Source organism: Sebastes umbrosus, chromosome 23, assembly GCF_015220745.1.
Source record: "Sebastes umbrosus isolate fSebUmb1 chromosome 23, fSebUmb1.pri, whole genome shotgun sequence".
NCBI classification, from domain to species: domain Eukaryota; kingdom Metazoa; phylum Chordata; class Actinopteri; order Perciformes; family Sebastidae; genus Sebastes; species Sebastes umbrosus.
In genome coordinates, this window is record NC_051291.1 from 13,805,185 (window position 1) to 13,827,863 (window position 22,679).

At 40.7% G+C, this 22,679-nt stretch overlaps 2 protein-coding genes across 2 annotated transcripts in view; both read left to right on the top strand.

The window, feature by feature from the left end:
• The first annotated feature begins 592 nt into the window (after positions 1-592).
• On the top strand, positions 593-11,503 carry mettl25 (methyltransferase like 25). Its single transcript, XM_037761306.1, has 13 exons — positions 593-617; positions 947-1,234; positions 2,280-2,462; positions 2,637-2,743; positions 2,867-3,412; positions 3,725-3,872; positions 5,803-5,897; positions 6,185-6,214; positions 6,720-6,793; positions 7,922-8,015; positions 8,347-8,421; positions 8,831-8,902; positions 11,160-11,503. Exons 2-13 carry the CDS (start codon positions 1,018-1,020, stop codon positions 11,259-11,261), a joined length of 1,743 nt encoding a protein of 580 aa, XP_037617234.1. The 5' UTR covers positions 593-617; positions 947-1,017; the 3' UTR covers positions 11,262-11,503.
• Positions 11,504-20,041: 8,538 nt separating this feature from the next.
• The window catches only part of tmtc2a (transmembrane O-mannosyltransferase targeting cadherins 2a), a 63,631-nt gene continuing 60,993 nt past the window's right edge, over positions 20,042-22,679 (top strand). Inside the window, 1 exon segment of the mRNA XM_037761158.1 lies at positions 20,042-20,464. Within this exon segment, the coding sequence (XP_037617086.1) occupies positions 20,382-20,464 (83 nt within the window). The 5' untranslated portion in view covers positions 20,042-20,381.

Sequence of the window (22,679 nt, forward strand, 5' to 3'; positions counted from 1 at the left end):
CGTCCAATCAGGTGGGGAGAGCCTTGTGTCTAGGACAGCCCACCAAGCGTCCAATGTTGGGAAGCGTCGTGTCACCTCGCAATAAAAAACACCCCTGTGGACACGTACCATTAATGACGTCTGTGCGACCAATCACGTGATGACAGACAAGGATCATACCATCAAGCAGGGAGGGGCGGGGGGTGCGCGGCACGCTGACGGTCTACAGGTACAGAGCAGGAGGAAGAGGAGGAGAGAAAGAGAGAGAGAGGAGTGTGGTGCGCGCATAGCAGAAAAGATGAGTGACAGTCGGAAACGAAGCAGCATGTAATATTACGGTATTCTGGAAATTATAAGGTTTAGTATAATTATATTGACTAATTTAAGTGATATATGTGAACACATACTAATGATAAGTCAAAACAGCTAAAGCTAAATTTGGTTGAATTATAAAAAGGCAGAAGTGGTAAAACGAAGAGCCGTTTGGGAGCCGAAAGAGCCGGCTCTTCTTGGGTGAGCTGAGCCAAATGATCTGGCTCACTAAAAAAAGCCGGAATTCCCATCACTAGTGATGACGCGTACAAGGCAGGCATGAATAATCGATTACAGAGCATCCAACTTTATTTTTAATTTCTGAGGTAATTCCCTTTAACACGAGGACATTTTCTAAATTCATTACCATGGTGGATAACTGCACACACCTACAGGGTTCTCAATAACTGGGCTGAAGTGCTTAAATGAATCATTTACACATTATTTTATCAATATGTTGTTTATAACGTACCAAATAGGGTTATTAGTTACATTAATAGTCAAAACGAGCCACCAGACTTGTCTAAAATGCCACAAATTTGAATACATCCTAAATTCCCTCCCCTTGTATGTATGCAAACGTATATTTTATATAAAATCACATCATATATTTTGTAAAAATCATCGAACACTGTGTTCTACTGCTCATGCCTAGGCGTACGTCAGAAGTGGACGACTTCTTTTCCATGCTTCACTCCTCACGGCCTCTTTAAAGAGCTTTTTAAGATGTTATCCTCCTCATGCAGCCTCACGGAAATACAACGCCGGATAGATGAAGTGAAGCGCTTTCTGTCTGTGACTCTGAGCGTCGCTAACGCTCACACGGTGGAGTTTTACACCCACGACGCGTGGAGCCGGTTCATGGCCGTGACTCCTCTGGAGGTCCTGTCAACAGTGAGCTGCTGCAGAGACCAGCAGAGGGAGCCTGAACGCAACGCAGCAGGTACATAGAGCAGCTTCTGGGTTGCCAGGTTGTGTAAAAACAACCTGTGTGGGCTGCAGAGAATGTGGACAAAAATTAAAAGTATTTATTAATGGATTACCAACATTTATTACTGCATTATTACCAAATGGGAAGTATAAACACCAGCCAAAATATATTTTTTCAAAACCTTTATAAAACAAAAAGAAAATGAATGAGTAGAATATATATAAAATACAGTTTATACACATACACATATATATTAATAATATGAATAATAATAAAGATGATGATGATGATGATGATGGTCATGATAATAATGTCAATAACAATAATAATACCAACACTTGCAATAATAAGTGAGATAAATAAATAAGTAAGTAAGTAAATAATAACAATAATAAAGAAAAAAACATGTTTTAAGTTAATTCGAAGGTCATATATAATTATAACTGTGTATGAAAAGTTGTTTTAGTTAATTAATTAATTAATTAATTAATTAATTAAAGGACCAGTGTGTAACATGTCAGGGGTTCTAATAGCAGAAATTGAATATGATATTAATTACTGTGTTTTAAGTGTATAATCACCTGAAACTAAGAATTGTTGTGTTTTCTTTAGCTTAGAATGAGCCCTTCATATCTACATAGATAGATAGATAGATAGATAGATAGTAACTTTATTGATCCCGAGGGAAATTCAAGGTTCCAGCATCACAGTTCCATAGTGCAAAACATGTTAGTAAAAAGGCAGTAAAAAAGTTAGTAGTGCAAAGTACAAAGTACAAAAAAATATACCAGATATAAAAATACAAGGAGATGAAGAAAACTGTTAAAAGTGAATATAGTGCAGAGTAACAGCTGTGATGCAGGACTATTAAAAAAGTGAATATAGTGCAGAAGAGACTGTTAAAAATGAGTATAGTGCAGGGTAACTCCAGTAACTTAGTCTATGAAAGTGCACTGTGTGCATTATTATCTGTCCTGCAGATCGTCCTCCTTTGTCCTGAGTCTGTCTGTGGAGCAGGTCTAACTTTACCGTCATTTCTATCTGTCTCCCTGCACAGAGCAATCCAGGACCACATTCGGGTTTTGCGATGAAACAAACCGGCTGGTTGATACCCGTGAACTGCTGCAGGCTGCCAAGGCCCACTCTCTCCCTGGCCTTGGAGTCTGCATGAGCAGGGATGAGCTACTGCAGGCCCTCAGAGAGAACAGGGCCGAGTCTGGCGCTCTGGCAGCAGCGATAGGTAGGGGAAGAAGAATAAATGGACCGTCTGAGCACATTGTTTCATGCTGAGAGTAGGAAACCAGTCAAGGCTTGTCCAGGGATGTCCAGCTGTCATGGGATTGATTTGTAAAAGGTACATTGTAGGCAAATATGACATGCTTTTAAAAATCTTTTTTTCCTCTCTTGACCGCAGGTGTTGAGCTAGAGACAGATGAGTTCATGAACTCTAAGAAATCTCACGAGGTCCAGTCCATGTCTGAGGTGGTGGCCTGTCTGGCCCAGCGCTGTGGAGTCAAACAGGTCGAGTAAACCTGCGATGAATACATTAAAGTCTCTCCTTAAGAGAGATTTGATAAAACCAAAAATAGAAGGTAATCTCAGTCGATTTGATTTTTTTCCTTCCATCTTTTCTCTCCCACTCAGGTGATAGACGTAGGCTCGGGTAAAGGCTACCTGAGCTCCTTCCTGTCTCTGCAGTACGGCCTCCGGGTCTACGGCATCGACTCGTCCAGCACCAACACCCACGGAGCCCAGGAGAGGAACAGGAAGCTGAAGAAGTTCTCCAGGGCGTACCAGAAACACAAAGCACAGCGAGGGGCCACACATATACCACCTCAGGATGAGTTAGCAGAAGCAAAGCCTGGAATAGATGGAGGCGTTTTAAATGGGGAAGGAATTGTGCCACAGGAGGAAGAGGAGGAGAAGGAGTTAATTGGCTTATCGGATGTCAACCCAAACCCAGAAACAGAGGAGCTCTACCTTAGCGCCCTATCAGTGGATGTGATGCAGCCTACATCCCTCAGAGTTCCTCCCAGCCAACTTACTGCAGAGGAGAGGGAGAGGAGGAAGAGGGAGAACCTGGAGAGGAAAGCTCAGAGCAGAACCGCCAGCGCCGGCGTCGTGTTTTCCCCCCTCACCTCTTACGTCACCGCGGAAACGGAGCTGCGAGAACTCATCAACGAGCTGGAGGTGAGCAAGTAAAACATATAAATGTTGGAAATAGATTTTGCTGTGTGTTTGGGCAGCGGCGGTGCAGATAGGAGGCCAGCCGCACAGCGTAGTAGCAAAGATTCCCACAGCAAGCTCCTGAAGTTCCAAGTCTGCCACAAGCAGCTGGAGTTTGTATTACTGGAAGCGAACTGTGGGCTGCTATCGCGGTGCCAAATCTGCAGCGGCGTCATCATCAATAAATTTTACCATCGATCTCCAACCCCCTCCTCTTCCTCCTCCTCCTCTTCTTTATGATCTCCCCTTTCTCTGCGTGCTTTCTCCGAATTCCAGGACGCGGTCATGGTCGGCCTGCACACGTGTGGCGACTTGGCTCCCAGCACCCTGAGGATGTTTGCGGCGAAACCCGAGCTGGCCGCAGTCTGCAGCGTGGGCTGCTGCTATCACCTGCTGTCTGAGGAGTTTGACCCTGCCGGACAGGGTAACCACACACACACAGATACAGATCACAGACTGGGACAGATTAGTGTGTTTGTGTGTCTGTCTCTCTCTGTGTCTTTCACACCATATGGTTTCCGTTGAGCACAGAGCTCTCAGTCTTTCTCTCTCTCTCTCTTTCTTTTTCACTCCAGACACCTGCAGCGTTCACTTTATCACTCTGATCTAATCTGAAATGAAATATTATCTTTCCCACGCGAAGCCACATAAACACTTTCGGTCATATTTTATAGTAAACAAGTCAGATGTTCCACTGAGAGTCCTGGAGACTCAGGCCAAGTTCTGGAGATTGAGTTGAGCTCCGTACTGTAACTCGCTGTTGGAGCCATTAGGAGTGGATTTATGGATTAAGGATGGATGTTTAAGGCTGAATCGTTTTGACCTTTGCGATTGATTCCGCAACGAGCATTTTGTGTACTCTCGGTTTAGTTGAACTTTGCTGTTATTTAGTCAACTTAGAGATTATATGTCGTCCTCTACAGCCTCTATTCAAAACGCAGGATAACAGACTGATATCATCCTCGTTTCACGCTCAGTTTACGAGGTATGAAATAGTCTACATGTGTCCTCATGCTGCGTCTGTAGCCCTACGAGCATCTATAAGAAAGAACCCCTCGCTACAGTCGATATGGCATCGCGTCATCTCTTGTTAACGGCGTGACCTTCGAACCCTCGCGTCATCGGGGCCCGTCGCGGCTTCAGCCAAGAGCGGGCGGAAAATGATATCACGACAGCTGATTGAAAACACTCTCTTTTCCACGCTTGTTTCTCAAAACTCCGGCTCGATCTGTTAAAGAAGTGAACAAAGGCACACACACACATATACGCACACACACACACACACACTTTCTCTTCTCCCCCAGTGCAGTCTGGGATGCCGGCCAGCTCCTGTGGTGGCCTACCTCACCCTTAAAAAAGAGCTAAAGAGCTGAAAAAGCTTCATTATAAGAAGGCTACATTTATGTGATCCGCTCATTTGGGAATGAAGCATTTATTTCCTTAAACGCATCATCCGCGTTTTAGTGCCGTACGTGGAATCAGGCTTTTTCCAATCGCACGCTGTTTACTCACAACGAGATGATGAGCACATTCAGGCGTTTATGAGCTCTGGAGCCAGCGTGTCTCTTCTACAAAACATTTGCAAGTGTACGATCGCACACGACGACATCAGAAAATATTTGTCTTTCTGAATGGGTAGTGCACGTACGTGGCCACTTGAGATGTGAACTCTGTGGCCGACATGAGGCTCGCTACTATAAACAGCTCTGTGTGTGTAAGTACTGTAATCGACCCTTCAGGAAGAGGAAAGGCTTGTCCACTTCGATTGCCTCTGAGGGCCTGTGCCGGTGCAGAAGGGGAAGCTAACCTGAGTGCTAAGATGTGAGTGCATCCAGAGCAGTTTGGTCGGCCTTAGCTGCACGTTATTACCGCTTCTTTTGACTGTATCCCTCTGGATTCACTGCACCTTGGCCTCAGTCTCTGACCCTTTTAGAGAAGACATGAAAAGGATGGCAGGCTGTCAAGTAGACACACTCAGTGCCCTCCCACTAGGAAGCTGTGTGTGTGTGTGTGTGTGTGTGTTAAGCTCTGCTATGGTTGGAAACGTGTGGTGCTTATTGCTCGTCTCACAGCGGCAATCAAGAGGTCAACAATTCAGACTTTTTAAAGCAAAATATTTCGGGGCGATAATTCTTCTATTCATAGAATTGCAGACGGTCACACTGAAAACAAGAGGGGTGGAATTATCTGTGTTTATAAAATCAAAATTAAAATGCTTCCTGACTCACGCTCTCTTGAAGTTTTTCCCCTTGCCAAATATTTAAAATTCATACCCCACTGATTGCAGTTGTTTGAAAAGCCCCCCCCGTTAATCAACCAAATCCCCTATTTATCTCTGTTGTGTTCCATCGCAGAGTGTTCGGGCGGCGTGTGCGGTTTCCCTCTGAGTCAGCACCTCCGAGACGGGTCCTGGTTCTGCGGCAGAAACGCCAGGATGTCGGCGTGTTTGGTGAGTTTGGACCAAAAAAAAAATCTGCACAGCAGCATCTTTCCAACATAAACTGGAAAAATGTTGACCAATCAGGTGCAGACTTGACTTAAAGGGACTAAAATGGAGCGTTTCAGACAGAGGGTGAATACAGGTATAATCAGACAGACGGTATGAGAAAAAATAATGTGTTTTTTGAACATTAAAGCATGTAAACATGTTGTAGTAGAAGCCCCAAATACAAATATGAACCTGAAAATTTGCATGATATGTCTCCTTTAACGCTTTACCATTTTTCTAAAAAACAGGCGCTGGAGAGAGTTTCACTCGGCCAAGGGGTAAGTAAGGCATGCATACTAATTATAATCAATATATAAATTCCTTTACTTGTTATTACTTCACATCCATCAAAACAAATACATCAAAATATTTCAAACATCACATAACGGGTGTTCACAATCACTCATTATCGTTATCTTCATTGTAGATCTTCAAACAATCAGACCGTTAATTCTGCTGTTGTTTTAAGTCCGTGATCGACTACAGTGTATTTATTTGAAATGTGGAGCTCCGGGGCCAAAGCCCGACACGCGATACCGCCATCCATTAATACGGTGTGTTTATAAATATTAATGCAATCACGGTGAGATTGATTACTTGTTGGAACCGGGGTCTGAATCCAGAAACAGGCTTGATTGCTCGCTAGTGTTGCATCAGGGTTGGAAAGTGTCAGAAATATTCATCAACTGAGTGAATCACAGGGGAATAAACAAACTTTTTAAATGGAAAAATACAGTGAACTGCATCATGTTGAATCTAGTTGTGTTTGACCTTTCTCTGCAGATTCAGATGGAGTCTCTGTTTTACCGAGCGGTCCTGCATGTTATTCTGAGGGATCACTACAGCAGCTTTAAAAGGTAACATCCAGCAGTTTTACATCTGGCATCACTTTAATATGAGAAATTACAGCAAGTGTATTGCCCTTCTTTAAATATTTTCTGGGTATTGTTTCACACTAGTGTCCACACGTAGCTCCGTATTTCAGTAACAGTTTAAAGGATATAAAACTGGTCTTTTCTTTTCTCTGAACCAGAAAAGAAACGTTTTTGTTTCTGGTTTATTTAGGTTACAAACGAGCAAAAGTAGCAGAACCAAATTCTTGCATCAAAGTTGTCGAAAGATTACTCGATCAGAACGTTTTGATCAAGAACAATTACTGAAGTAATTTCAAACAAAAATGCACAAGTTTCAGCTTTCAGTTTCAGTTTTTATGGACACTGAGGGCTTTGAATGGCAGCTACGCTGGATTGCAATGCATTATACTTTTCTACATTCAACGGCTCCGTTCTTGATATTTTATAGTCCAAACAGTTAATAAGAAAAATAAACAACACATTATGCGATAATGGAAACAAAAACAGTTAGTTGCACCTTTTATGGACTTTTTTCTGTTCATATAGTACCTTGAGAATAACCTGAAGAAAAGCCAAATAGGCTGCAGTTTGGCCTTGGTTCAGTTTGTTACGCTTTACTTTCCAAACATGAGTAACTGTTGGCTCTCTGAAGTCAAAACCCGCTGGTTTACACCCATAAAATGTGAAGCTCTGCGGTCATTTTGCTGTTGTTATTTTGCATTCCTAAATACTATGATAATTTTCTGGCATTTGGGTCCAGATCTTTTAGTGGATTTTACGGTCATTTCACTCCTCTAACTAAATTAACTGAGACTCTAGATTTCAATTATCAAATGCCTTAAAAGACACAGAGCATTGACGTGGTCCCCCTCCTTGCTCTGTGACCTTCAGTTTAATGACCGCCATCAGATCGGGATCGAACATCCATTACTTTTCTCTAAGCAGCACCTATCCATCACAGTTTAGTCCCTTTTAGAAGTGTTTAAACAGGTTGATTGGGGTTGCTAAGGTGTGATTAAAACAAAACAAAACAGGAGACACGACATGAGAGTAAAGGAGTGAATGTTTATTTCACTGGGAACAAATGAGACATTCAGGGGACTGAGAAATGTACGTGTGTTTGCTCTGCAGTGAGAAGCGAGTCGGGAACGTCTACTCCAAGGCCAAATCCTTCGTGGACTACGTTCGTCGAGCTCTACGCCGACTGGAACTGGATGAATCGAAGGTCAATATTACAGTCGTCTTACAAACAAGACCTTCCAGAAACAAACTGTGGTCATCGTTTTGGCAGAATTAGAGGGAAAATGTTTTTCCTCGTTGGTGTTTTATTTAGAAAATATTCCAATTCATGTCAGGTTAGTGAACTAGGAACCAGGATGTTGAGGTCATCTGGTTGCCGTGGGAATAAGGATGACATATTCCTGTCTGTGCTGCGTCACTCTCAACTCCAAAAAACACTTTTGCTTCTCCTAGTTCAACTCCTCTCCTCCTTCCATCTCTCACTTTTATCCCCTCTTTTTATATGCCCTCACTCTCATGCATCTCTTTCTCATCAGCTCTCTGACAGCGACATCCAGGATTACCACGACACGTACACACCGCGAATGGACGAGATGCACGCCTTTAATATGGTAAGTCCTCCATTCGTTTCAATGGAGGAACTGGTAAGCACGAAAAACATTATCATTCTTGTAAAATGAGATGTATAATGTCAATAATTTGCAGACCATTAAGTGAGATCATTGTAGTCTCTTGTGGGGACTGGTTGTACAGAATGGGAAGAATGGTTGCAGCTGAGACCACTAATTGTGGTGTCAACCAACATACCAATTTTCTTTCATGACATAAAGCAGTAAAATGTTTTTTGGGGATCGCCCATCAGCTACTGGGAAAAGACACTAGTCATGGTGGGTTTTTGTATTAGGGAGTAGCCGAAACTTACAAGCAATTTTGTACCAGATGGAATAAAAAGATCCCTGTGGAAAACGCTGATATGAAATGGAAATAAACATATTTAAACATGTCATCATCTCTGTGTAGTTGAAGGTGACCCTGGCTCCCTGCATCGAAGGTCTGATTCTCCTCGATCGCCTCTGCTACCTGAAAGAACAGGTAAACTCATTTCAGTCTCATCAATCATTCATTGCCAAAAAATAATTTGAATTCATTTTGGAGGTGCGGCTCTGCTCCCATGATGGACCTGGAATAGTATAGGACCTGAAAAGTCTGATTAACTGAATAGACACAAAGCCAAGAAGAGGAAGAGGGAGGTTAACTTGCTGGGAAGCAGACAAACAAAGAGCATGATAAATAAATAAATAAAACCAAATAAGTGAGGATTGGCCAATACTAAAAGATAAATAAAAGCAAATAGACAATGACAAATAAGCCAATAAACTCAGAATTAATTTTCCTTGTCCACAACTTAAGTAAAATAAGAAGACCTGTTTTGTGATGGCATTTTAGGCAATGTGTAATTTAGGGCTGCAACTACTGATTATTCTTATAATAATTATTTTATAATATTTATTGAATAATAGATACATCTTTTGGCTTATAAAATGTCTTTTTTTTTTTTTTTTTTACCAATACTTAAAAACCCTAAAGATACTCTTTTCTATCACAGGAGACTAAGAAAACCAGGAAATATTGACATTTCAGAAGCTGACTTAAATGATTAATTGACAATCAAGATTGGTTTGGATTTACTTTCTTGTCAAATAGTTCATTTTAGTAAAAATAAATAAATAAATAGCTTAACCATTAAAATAAAAAACAAAAACGGTACTAACATTGAAACAAGTGCGGACACGCTCATGCTCCCTTTCAGCCGGACTCATCTTCGTAATTTGCACGTACAGCTCGTTGATTGGGATTTGAATTCTGCTTCCCAGATGATGAAAGCAAAGATGCAGAAATCTCATCTGAGATCTAGAAACGTTTTTTTTTTTAATTCAATAATATAGGTGTCGGCTAAATTAAAGCCAGCCTGCAATTTGAACGTCTCGTGCTTCTGCGGCCAAACACAACACGCTAATCTTTAGCCCGAGTCATCGTGATGAGATGTGTACAAGCCGATAGCTTTGAAGTTGTGATTACATGCTGTGGCTGTGTGTCAGATGGACTTCCTTTTAAATAGGGGGTCGTGTAATCAAACTATATAACGTCAAAGAGAGCTGGTCAGCTTTTGAGAGATCTCCCTGGAGGAGGAGGAGCAGAGGAGGAAGAAAAAGGAGGAGGTGATGGATGGATGTGAATATGATCCATGTGATGATAAGTGTGCTGAAGCATGTTAAAGACGGATATATATAAACACACACACAGATCAGGTTAAATTCTGAGCAAGAGCTGTGATTATGATCCAGAAACATACTGTAGAGTTCTGTATGTTTTCCAAAGAGTCTTCAGGCTCTTGCTCCGGTGTTGATAGTCAAACAATGATGCACTTATTAAACAATGTATACACTGTGACGTGATGTCTGCTTAAAAAAGGTCAAAAAGTGAAATATGCATGGGTGATCGTGTGTGTTAGCAACAAATTCAAGGACTTTTATTCCTCAAACAATCAAGGAAATGGTGTTTTATATGCTATTTTAGTGACGGGTTGTTAGTCCACCACTTTGGTCCAGACTGAAATATCTCAACGACTATTGGATGAATTGGCGTGACATTTTGTACAGACATTCAAGGTTTCCAGAGGATGAATCCTACTGACTTCTGGGTCTCTCAGGGGCCAAATCTCCAGTGTCCACGCCCATGGATTCACAGACTTGGAATCGTGTTCCCGCAGAGTCTGTGAGGGTTTAAGGCTAAGTCAAATCGGCAAGTGCTCGAGGGCTCTCTCGCAGACATTTTGAGCCCTTTATGTACACAGAAGAAGAGACACGGGAGAGAGAGAGAGCAGAAGGAAAACACACAACATGGCACGTAACATAGGCTACATAGACATTACGTGATTAGAAGGCATGTATTGAAGAATGCGTGAACACTCCGAATAATAAATGGGAGGTTTCCCTGTTCTTCCCATTCTGCAGACATTGTACGGATGCAGCGAAAGTACAGCTGCTAGTGTGCCTTAAGTCTCCGAAAAATGAGCTGTAACTTAACAGCTGCGCCATCAAGGAAGACAAACTTGTTTTACACATGAACAGGAGTCCACCTGACACAATATTTGCACAGATGTTTCTTCTCTGGGGATTCAATAGAGAAATCTTTAATAGCGAGAACATCACACGGCAGAGGATGCCAAAGGAGGGGTCACAAAGCCAAACTGGGAGGAGAATCAAGATTTTTTTTTTATGTCCATGTGTTTTTTATTCACTTCTATTGTCTCTTATTGTTTTTCGGTGTGTGTGTGTGTGTGTTGCAGAAGGATTTACCGTTCTCTGCGCTGGTGCAACTCTTTGATCCCCTGCTGTCTCCGAGATGTTACGCTGTCGTCGGACTGAAGAGTTCCGAAGACTCACGTTGATGAATTTAATACATATGCACATGATTATAATACGCCGCTTGAGACGGTCATGATTATACGTGATTATATCAGCAGCATGAGTGATTGTGTTATGTATTCTCTCGTGCTTGTTTTGATTATGATTTAATCTGAATTTTGTAATTTATTTATGCAGTCTCTGTATCACTTTCTGCAACATCTTGTTTTATTTTATATGCTAGTTTTTTGATGAAGAATAAATCTCCAGTATTTTTTAGCGTTTAGTCCTTGACTGTGTGCTTCCCTCATGAAAACACATGCGCTCAAAAAACACCTGGAAAAACTGTCAGTCCTGTTTGATTGGATTGTATCCATCTCCATCTCCAGCCTTTTGTCTTTATGTTTCGTGACTCTGGAGAAAACGCTTCTTTTTTTAAGGGCCGTTCAGGGAGCCAGGGGCATTGTGGGATTTAGGGAGGCTTTGGATCCCCCTCTGCTGACAGGTCTGGAAAGCCCATTTCTAGGCTCCCAAACCAGAGGAAGTACTGCAGGGGGAAAAAAAAGAGGTGCCCTTGACCTCCCGTTTTACTTCTGTTTTGCTTTGTGCTCATTCATTTAATAAATCACTCTCTTCTTGCATGTTTGATAACAAATGTATAGTATTGAGTACACATGAATTATGGTAGTGGTAATTACACTAAAGCTGATAAAAACAAGCAGTACGGAGGGAAACGGAGCATTTAGGGGCCCAAAAACATCAAATTATTCTTCAGGGGGATTATTACTGACTGGAAATTCCCTCAGTTACTCTTCTGTAATTGTCTTTCACACTACAAGGAGATGGCCTCAGTCAGTAATGCTCATTCAGGGGTACTTCTGCGGTAGCCATGGGTAATTTAGTTTAAGATTAACTAATTTTAAAAAATATGAATTATTGTATTGTATACAAACATAATGGATAAGTGGTTGAAATAGTTAGCTAAAAGTAATGATAAATGGTTGAAATGAATAGATAGATAGCTGAAAGTAACGAATAAATGATTCAAATAAATAACGAAATTAATTGATAAATGGTTGATGTGATGGAATTTTCCATCAATTCCTCTCTTATTGGTAGAAAGGTCAGAGTGTTTGTCAGAGTGTCCCTCTGTTGACATTCTTGGGTTGGAGTCCTGTCTAGAGGAGCCACCGTTATCTGTACAGCTGGGTCTGTAGTGGAGACCGTAGAGCCAGTCGCTAGGGCAACCAGGGTCAGAGATGCCAGAGGAACGGAGTAAGTCAAAACATGATAAGGGGTAAGACACTGAGCACCGGGGAGGAAGGGCAGAGTTGTGAGGCCTTCACGCAGAGAGCACCTCAATGTGGAGACCTGACAATTCTCCTTGATCAAGCTTCAATAAACCTTCTTTTGTAAGACATCATCAGCTCCGGACCTCTTCCTTCCAAAGATAACTTGTGTATCAATTATTCCATCACAGTTGAAGTAGTTAGCTTAAATAACGAATTAATGGTTAAAATTATTAGCTAAAAGTAATGATACATGGTTGCAAAACATAGTTCGCAAAAGGATATGGTTGAAACTGTTACGTCAACATTATGTTTACATTATGTTACATTATGTTTTCTTTGTTTCCGGTATTTCAGTTGTCATTTCCTGTTTTATTTTGGTATCCTCACCCTGGCTCCCCTTTGTCTGTACCAGTTTGTCTTTATTGTTTTCCTCAGCGTTCCAGTGATATTTTCTCCCAGTTGATTTCTAGTGACCTTATGACTTTACATCAGTGTATTTTTGGATACCATCGCCTGTCTTCCCGGACAGTTTCCTGTAATCTACTGTTCTTTTTGCCAAGTCAAGACTGTTGCTTGTATTTTTGCCTGAGTGTCGTGCTTTGGGGTCTTTTATCCTGCTAGTTTCCGCGATAGAAAACGTTCGTCTGCCACTCCAAGGTTAACCAAACCAACCTAAACATTGACATTTCATTAATATGAAATAAATAGTCTATCCACTTTTATAGGCGATCATGTATAGTTAAATCACATCCGGTTTAAAATCAATCCAAATGAACACATTTGGAACGTGACGAGTGGTGTCAATGAAGGAGAACAAGGCTGTGTCTGACAAAAAAAAGGTTATCTCTTTCATATTGTGCACATGTGTGTCTCTCAGTACCCACTCACAGTGTTGATTAAATCTCTGTAGGAACAATCATATTTCAAAATTAAGTAGACTCTCTTGAACGAAATTCGCCTGAAACAAAGGGAATATGACACCTTCCCCACAGTGCAGCACTTGCACAAAGCTCTTCCTCCTATCACATCTTCCTCTGCTTCTATTATTAGTCACCATACCAGCAGCAGCAGCCTGCACATCTGTAGGCCATTCATAGAGTCTGTCAACGTTACCGTGGTGAAACCAAGTCCCAGAGTTTTATTTTTGTCTCGGTTAAAGACAGATATTTAAGGCTCTCCGCTGCGTCTGGACCGTGTTCCGATCCGGCACCATGTTTCACACTGACAGCCTTGCTCTAGTGGCCAAACCAGACTGATGCGAATGCAAGCAGTTCAAGATGTGAACGGCGCTTGTTTTTGGGATGCGAATTGTCGCTGGGTTTTGTTGTGGCCGAGTGAGTCACGTCCTCATGACCTGTCCCCGTCCTTGATGCTCGCACGCATGTTTGCGCACATATATGTATATATAAACACACCGTGGCGTAGTCTTCTTTCAAGTGCCCGCATAGAAGACAAGAAATATCAATATGACAACACCTGCTGGACAGAAATCCGCAAAAGCCATCGAGGTAAAACTACAATTTCCTGACTTTGCACTTTACAGGACGTGATGAAAGCGTGGAGACCGAAATAGTCTACATGGGGAATCATGCAGGGCGATTGAACCTCAGACGACTTTCCATTGCATGGTAGGAATGACAGGAAGTGGAGGGGAAGTGAGGGGAGTGCGTCAAACACTTCGGCCTTTTGCTGTGATCACCGTTTCTCACGGTGTTCGGATATGATTCATGTTCCTGCTACGCTCCTTGATCTGAAACTTCATGAACAGGAAGGGACCTATATTTGCGGTTTGTGTGCTTTTAAACATCATCCAATCATGGCTACATAAGTAGTATTTATCACTGTAAAAAAAATGTCTGTGAAATTTAAATTAAAAAGCATCATGTTTAACTGTCCCCAAGCACACATTGGGATTTTTTTTTTTATTTTGAAGGCCTGGGCAGGCAGCCACCAGAGAGAAGGGGTGCCAGGAAGTAGCCCTGGCCGCCATCATCCTGCCCCTTCAGTCACGAACACTCCTCTGCCAGATGCCCTGCTTGTGTGAGTAAGAGGGGATTTGGCTGGACGTTGCGCCGGGCACACACGGCTTGTTTTAGATTAAAATCTGCTGTTATCACCTCAAGTCGCTGCAAGATTTATCTCTCCGAGGAGCCACATTTACAAAAATGCATTTCACACCAGTCAGTGATGTATCTGCGGATGTGTAAACAGGCATGGCAAGCTGTGTAAATGTTTGACTCCGAGCCTCGAACACGGTCGGCCTCGGGGAAACACTCGATTTAGAACGGTCAACTGCTGTTTTCAATGTGGAACCCAGTCGTCACGTATTATCCAATATCAATACTTATCCCTCTGATTCATATTTTCCATTAATCTTGCCCTTTCTTTTGAAATGTTATCCAGATAAATATTGAATTAGATCAATCTAAAACATCTGCCAAGTCATTGAAAACACTCGGAGAAGACTAGTGTGTGTAGAAAGTCCAATTCTACGGCTTCAACCTGCTCTGCAAAACATCTGTAATGCTTCTCTTCCCCCTCTCTTATTATGATTTACACGACTAAAACTTGCCTTATTTGTTTAATTCTAATTGATGTAATAACTTATTTGAAGAATGTTAATCCTGAATTTGTAAATATCTCCAGTGAGCTGTGATTTAAGGGCCATTGAGACTGTTATATAATCCCTGTAGTATTTACATCATGTTAAACTGCAATGTTTAACGGATGTGACAGAAGGAAACTGCATTTCTAAAAGTTTTTTTTCCTGTCATGTAGAGTAAACTACTCCGTATTTGTACTATCATTTACTGTCATTGGGTTTAAATACGTTCTTGAGGTAATGAAATGCTTTGCGTTGTATGAATTGGATTTATTTTACAGTATTGCTGAAAGCACATAAAGCCTCTAATTTGACCAGTCAGGTTTAGCATCCCTCCCTTTTTTAGTCCCCCTCTATACAGGCTCCAAAACACATCACATTTATTGCACACACTGATGATAACAGTAAAGCGAAGGAGTAATACGAGTTGCAGCATTTTATGGTGTTTTATTTAATCTCTTTTTGTTTTATTTTCACAGAAACAACGGAATCCACTCGACCCTTTTGACCACGATTCAAGCCATTTTACGGCCCATCATTAGTAGCTGCAAACTTACAATAACACTCATTATCCGTCTTAATTCAGCGCCAAACCCAAACAATACCTGTTTTTTTTTAATTCCACACAGTTATATTTCTGATCTTCCTGAGGTGACACCCTTTTGCGGATGTTCAGGGTGGATTTGATCTGGTGTGCGATTTCTCCTGATTTTTGGGTCGCTGAGCTGATATTAATACCACGGTTGTGCTATTTCTGTGAGGGGGCAGGGCAGGGCAGCTGTGATTATCTGTTTCCTGCGTGATGTTTATCTGCTGGGGTGAAGAAGCAGTGGTTCCGGAGTAAATAGCACAGGGAAATTACCATTACTCGCTTTGGGGGAGAGGAAATGTCTTAATAACAGGGTTGATGGAAATACAGTTTGTTGTTAAAGGTTGTCCTGGTGGTTAGTTTTCTCTCTTAAATTGGATGAACTTAACAGGAGCATTATCTTGTAATCTGTAAAAAAACATTAGGCCTACATGCCATTAGGCAATTCTGCATAATTACCCTTGCTCAATACATAATGGAATAGTTTGACATTTTGGGATATATGTTTATTCACTTTCTTGCCAAGAGTTATACAGAAGATTGATGCCGCTATAGGAAGTGACAGTGCTTATAATTAAAAGCATGTGGGGTTTCTCATTCAAGCCACATTTTGTTTTGCTCGTCAACAAAGCAAATGTTTGCATACTTGACTTGACATGTGACCAAACTATTCTTCGTTGAGGCCTCCAGCATGGATCTACATGATTTAAATGCGCATAAGTTGCACGCCTTCTTTATAACATTTTGGGACATACAGTACACTAATTTGCTTTCTTGTCGAGTGTTTGATGAGAAGATGGATACCACTTGTTTATTACTTTTTAAATGATATGATATTAAGAGTTGTTAATGAAAAGTTGTTGGCGAGTAGAGGTTGTAAATCATATTATGTTTTCAGCGCAAACTCAACCATAGACCTTTTCAAACTTGGAAAACATAAACATCCTAAATGGGCCCCTTTGTATTTCCTGTTGCAATGTTTGTCAATGCAGTCTAGATGAGAGGAAGTAAACTTGGACCAAAGCTGTTGCCCTAGCAACAGAATAGCAATGAAAAGGTCTATTTTTAGGTCAGTTTATGAAAGTATATAAAGCTGCCAGTCAGGAACCCTGAAGTACAGGAACAAAGACACAGGCACAAAAATATACCAAGCTTTGAGTGATAATCATTCAAAATATTATTATAGAACAGTTCAAGGTTGTAAAAAATATTCATATACACAAATACAACAGAAAACTATAAGAATTAAAACTACAATACGGCCTATTTACATGTAAAGTGATTTTATCCAAACTCTTTTTGTGCTTTTTTTCATTGAAAGTCTATGTAAACCACTGAAAACATTAGTTTTATTATTTTATTATTATTATTATTTTATTTATTAGTTTTTTCACAAGTTTTAAAAAAATTCTATAAAAAAAAAATGCTAGTCAACAGACATAGATGATGTGTAAGGGATAATGTACAGTGAGCCGGTCATGAAAGACGCATCGGCCCTGAAGTTTTTTTTTTTATTACACGGCTACTTACTTAAGAAATTAATAATATGACACAAAAACAATCCGCCATAGTCCGACATCAGAACTGCGTCCATAGCAACGGTCTGTGATAAAGAAATAATAGACCGTAGAACACCGTGATTGGCCAATCAGAATCGAGTATTCAAGAAAGCCGTGTAATAAAGTGTGTGAAAGACCCACATCAGCACCTTCAACTGGTTTCAGCTTGTCTCTACATGATATATAAATAAAGTTATGTTTCTACAAATAATACTTGCTCAGTGTAGTCACCAATGAATAAGAGGGTTTCTCCCTGTTTCTAGTCTAAAAGAAATAGGAAGACGATGAAGAAAAACACATGAATCAGTGAATGTAAATACACTTAATGATTTACCCTCAACTGACCTTTTAGACTACGTCATCTAAAACCAAAAAAACAAAATGTTTTATTTAGCAGCGTTGCCTGTTTACACCTAAAGAGTGAGCAAAACATTCATTATGCTGCTATCAGGTAATCAGTCAGAAGGGAACACCTTTTCTCCTGTAATGTGTTTGTTTTGCCCCGGGCCTGTTTATTCTCTCTACAGGAACATTTCTCCCTCTTTTCCTTAGCTAATCCCTTAATCACTTGTGCCGACTGAAGACAGAGCGCTCCTTGTCCCCCACGGGGGCAGAGCAGCAAGCGACGCAGCAGTGTGCATCTTGTAGGCTTTGTGTTTGCCTGAGGGTTTGTTAGTTGTGATAATGTTGGTGTCTCCTATAATCTAACAAAACCAACAACAAGAAAGGCTGTATGTTAAGGTTGTCGCGTGTCTTCTTCTAACCCAAACATTCATTTGTTATCGCTTTACACTGATGGATGCACCTCAACATAAGTCTCAGGTAGAAAAACACAGCAGCCAGCATTTTTCAAATAGTCCAACAGGTTCCATGAGGTCAAGGTCAAGTCTTTTTCAGAGTCAGGGTCTCTGGGTGTCGCTGTTACAAATGACTAGTCTCGCCCCGGCCGTCACCGTCTCACCCATCACCGGCCGATGCCCTTGCGCTCTATACATCCCTCTCCAGCCATCTGTTTCACTATCTCCACTGGATTTCTTTGCTCGGAGCCCCCGACTGAGGGCCAGGCGTCGGTCCAGCTGGTAGTCAGCGGGACCAGGCTGCATGTTTCCAAACTGACGCCCGTGTGCAAACCTCACCATAGGGCGAGGTACAACAGTTCATCAATCACACCTACTCTCCCGGGTTAGCCTCTCTCCGTAGAGACGGTGGGGGGTTGGTGTAGAGCAAATTAATCAATATTGTTAATTTGGGGGGTTAGAATGAGATAATGTGATACCTACGGCTACGGCACTCATCTCAGCTGTTTAGCAGGACACCACCAGCTCTGTAGAAACTTCTTTCAATTTATGATCTCAATGTTTTTCAATGTGTTACAATTGAGGGTGGGAAATATTCCAGTTTATTAGTTAACCAGACAGTCATTCAATCTTCATTTTATTAACAGCATAAGTCAATTGTGTCTCCCAGGGCGTTAGAAACAGAGGTTTGATACTGAGCGCCGGTATGAAATGCACCGGGCGTTCCATTAACTATAATGTAAACTTTATTTAACGCACTAATACAATTGAAAAGTTGTAGCCAGAGTGAAGATACTGGCATCATATGTAACTAAACCTAAGGAATCCATTGGTACCAACTAAGTTAGACTAGCTTGTCAGGAAGGAGTCTAAATAATGCTCCAAACTTGCACTAAATTTTGGTGAGGAAAAACTGGCACGGCCATTTTCAAAGGGGTCCCTTGACCTTTGACCTCAAGATATGTGAATGAAAACGGGTTCTATGGGTACCCACGAGTCTCCCCTTTACAGACATGCCCACTTTATGATAATCACATGCAGTTTGGAGGCAAATCATAGTCAAGTCAGCACACTGACACACTGACAGCTGTGGTTGCCTGTTGGGCTTCAGTTTGCCATGTTATGATTTTATGCTAAACGCAGTACCTGTGAGGGTTCCTGGACAATATTTGTCATTGTTTTGTGTTGTTAATTATTATTTAAAATAATAAATATAAACATACATTTGCATAAAGCAGGTATATTTGCCCACTCCCATGTTGATAAGAGTATTAAATACTTGATCAATTTGTTATATGTAAAAGAATGTATATTTAAAATGTATTTGGTATATTGTAATTGTGATTATTTTGTGATTATTTCTTGTTAAATGTAATTATTCATTAACATGTACACATTTCCCCTTGGCAATAATGCAACCTGAACATTCATGCCAATAAAGCTTATTTGAATTTGAATTTGGTCCAGCTTAAAAACCCATAAAGGCAACATTATTTAGGTAGATAGATAGATAGATAGATAGATAGTAACTTTATTAATCCCGAGTGAAATTCAAGTTTCCAGCATCATAGTTCCATAGTGCAAAACATGTTAGTAAAAAGGCAGTAAAAAAAGTTAGTAGTGCAAAAAATATACCAGATATAAAAATACAAGGAGATGAAGAAAACTGTTAAAACTGAATATAGTGCAGAGTAACAGCTGTGATACACCACTATTAAAAAAGTGAATATAGTGCAGAAGAGACTGTTAAAAGTGAGTATAGTGCATTTAATAAGTAATAGGCATTTAATAAGTAATAAATGGAAGTGATTGTCTTCAGTCTGTTGCTGTTAAATCAACATAAAATAAATACATTTTTCATGCTTGCCTTCCTTTATTCTATATTCCACCATAGAATAATGCATAAAAACACCATTATACCATTATCTCCATCCCTCCCCACCTTTCTCCTCCAAGTGCAGAGCCCAGTGCGCATGCGCAGCCTCCCCAGAAAAACCACATGCGTCTCCACCGCTCAGCTCTCTCCGGTGCCGAGGCGGAGAGATGCGCACAACACCGAGGAGAGGAGGACACCACCGAGGACAGGACACAGCAGCAGCAGCAGCAGGACAGAAATGCGCACGAACCGGGCGTCTCTCAACACAATGGCTCACAGGGAATACGGCTAACTTTGACACACACTTCTGCAAAATGCCCCGGAGAGCTGAGCTGCCGAGCGGCTGAATCTCAGAGCACAATAACACACAGAGACTTGAGAGAGGAGGAGAGAAGAGGAGGACCTGATATTCCAGTCATTTCTATCCCAGCACACTTTGGTTTCTAGAGATGATCAGTGAGCTGGTGTGCACCGCCGTGGCTGTGGGTCTCTATCTGAACACGCTGGACGCGGATTTCTGCTACGATGACAGGTGAGGAAGGTTTCACCCACAGAGCAGCTCAGCATCACCATCACCATCACCATCACCATCACCATCCTCTGCTCCACTTGTCATCTCCTCTTGTTGTGGAGGAGGTTGGACCTGTCCAGCATGTTTTGCATGTGCTTTTGTCCATAATCTGTCATAAATCACTGCTTATTCTTCTTAGTTAAAGACACAAAGACAGGATTTGGGTTAAAACCTGTAGTGATATTACCAAAAATACACATGCAATAGGTGTATTCCTATAACTTGGACTTGGAGTTTTATTGCTCTTAATTGCATGTATTGTCCCTAATGTTGTTGCATTCCTATAGGGAATTAAAATTATTATATATATTTTTTTAATCACTGCTTATTCTTCTTTTTTTTTTTTTTTTTTAACAATGTCTTTATTGTTTTTTTTTGTTATACAAACATCAGCATTATTATGCAATATATTCAATACAGGATTTACTTTAACAAACATAACAATACCAGTTCTCTCTTAACTTTTTCCTTTCTTACAGGGCCAAAATCAATATATACAGCTTCACAGTATCAATCATACAGTTAAACAGTTAAATGGCACCTCTAACAAAATGAAGATACACATAAATATATAGAAAATAAATAATAAATAGAATAAAAAGATTTTCAAAAACAAAGAGTCCATTCCCTTCTGAGGGTCTATACCACTATTGTGAATTTTTACGTATCCTATCTTAATTATTCCTCCTGCAGAAGCTCACCAATATCACTACTTTTCCTCATAAACACCCAGTTTGTTTTTCAGGGTATATGTTATTCTCTCCATTGACACACATTGTGTCATATTTTTAATCCAAGCGCCCATTTGTAGGTGCATCAGATTTCTTCCAGTTAAAAGCAATCATTCGTTTACTGCTTATTCTTCTTAGTTAAAAACACAAAGACAGGATTATAGGGTTAAAACCTGTAGTAATATTACCCAAAATACGCATGCAATAGGTGTATTCCTATAACTTGGACTTGAGTTTTATTGCTCTTAATTGCATGTCTTGTCTCTAATGTTATGCATTCCTTCAGGGAATTAAAATTGTTTTTGAAATATGACAAAAGAGTTTGCATATCACATGGTCCTATATATATCTAACTAACAAGCAAAAGAGGTGAAGTTCAGCACTCACATGGAAGTGGTTCAGATGCTCTTCCTCCTCTTTGTGTTGATGAAGCACTGGTGCCTGTTATAACAACGCCCTGCTCCCCATGGGGAGAATTAAAGCTAATTCAAACAGGGAAGTCTCATTTTGCTGAATAACAGCTGAATAAACATGTCAACACTATCATGCTGGGGAGAGACTGAGGGGCATTCTGGGTAAACGTGTGCAAACATAGAGTAAAAGGAAAAAGGTGGTCATCATCAAACCCTCACAGGTATTTAGCATAAAAATATGCTCAAATCATAACATGGCAAACTGAAGCCCAACAGGCAACAACCGCTGTCAGTGTGTCAGTGTGCTGACTATAACTTTCCCAAAACTGCATGTGATTATCATAAAGGGGCATGTCTGTAAAGAGGAGACTCGTGGGTACCCACAGAACCCATTTCATTCACATATCTTGAGGTCAGAGGTCAAGGGACCCCTTTGAAAATGACAGTTTTTCCTCGCCTAAATGTAGTGTAAGTTTGGAGCGTTATTTAACTTCCTTCGTATCAAATCAATATGACATGGTTAGTGCTAATATATTCCTTAGGTTTTTTTTAGTTTCATATGATGTCAGTATCTTCACTCTGGCTTTAAAACTGAGCCCACAACAACCTAAAGTTGCGTTAATGCGTTAAAGAAATTAGTGGCGTTTTTAAACAAATTTGCGTTGATGTGTTATAGCGTTAACTTAGACAGCCCTATTTGTTACAGAAAGTGAATGAAGCTCATGACCGAAAAGGGCATAACCTGTGATGAGGTGTCACTGAGCCAAAAAAAAAGGATGACCCACTGATTCTCTATCATTTATTACTAAACCGGATTCCAAGCCACAAAAAAAAAGAAAAATATGCAGTTAACTTTTTGTTATAGGTGCTGCCTTGTGAGAATAATCACCCTTCATATAAAAGTTCACAGCTGGTCCCCTTTTAAAAAGAAGAACCGGACAGGTAGTTCTTCACTGAAATACTGTATATAGGGGGGTTTTGGCTCCTGCAACAATTCTGTCAAACTGATATTAATCAATCTTCCATTATCAA

What these genes read in the sequence shown, in the direction of transcription:
- mettl25 (XM_037761306.1), top strand. Translation starts at nt 1,018, where the DNA reads ATGTTATCCTCCTCATGCAGCCTCACGGAAATACAACGCCGGATAGAT. An exon ending in AGCGCTGTGGAGTCAAACAG is followed by an intron (nt 2,744 to 2,866) that starts GTCGAGTAAACC and finishes TCTCCCACTCAG; the next exon opens with GTGATAGACGTAGGCTCGGG. An exon ending in TCTGCTACCTGAAAGAACAG is followed by an intron (nt 8,903 to 11,159) that starts GTAAACTCATTT and finishes TGTGTGTTGCAG; the next exon opens with AAGGATTTACCGTTCTCTGC.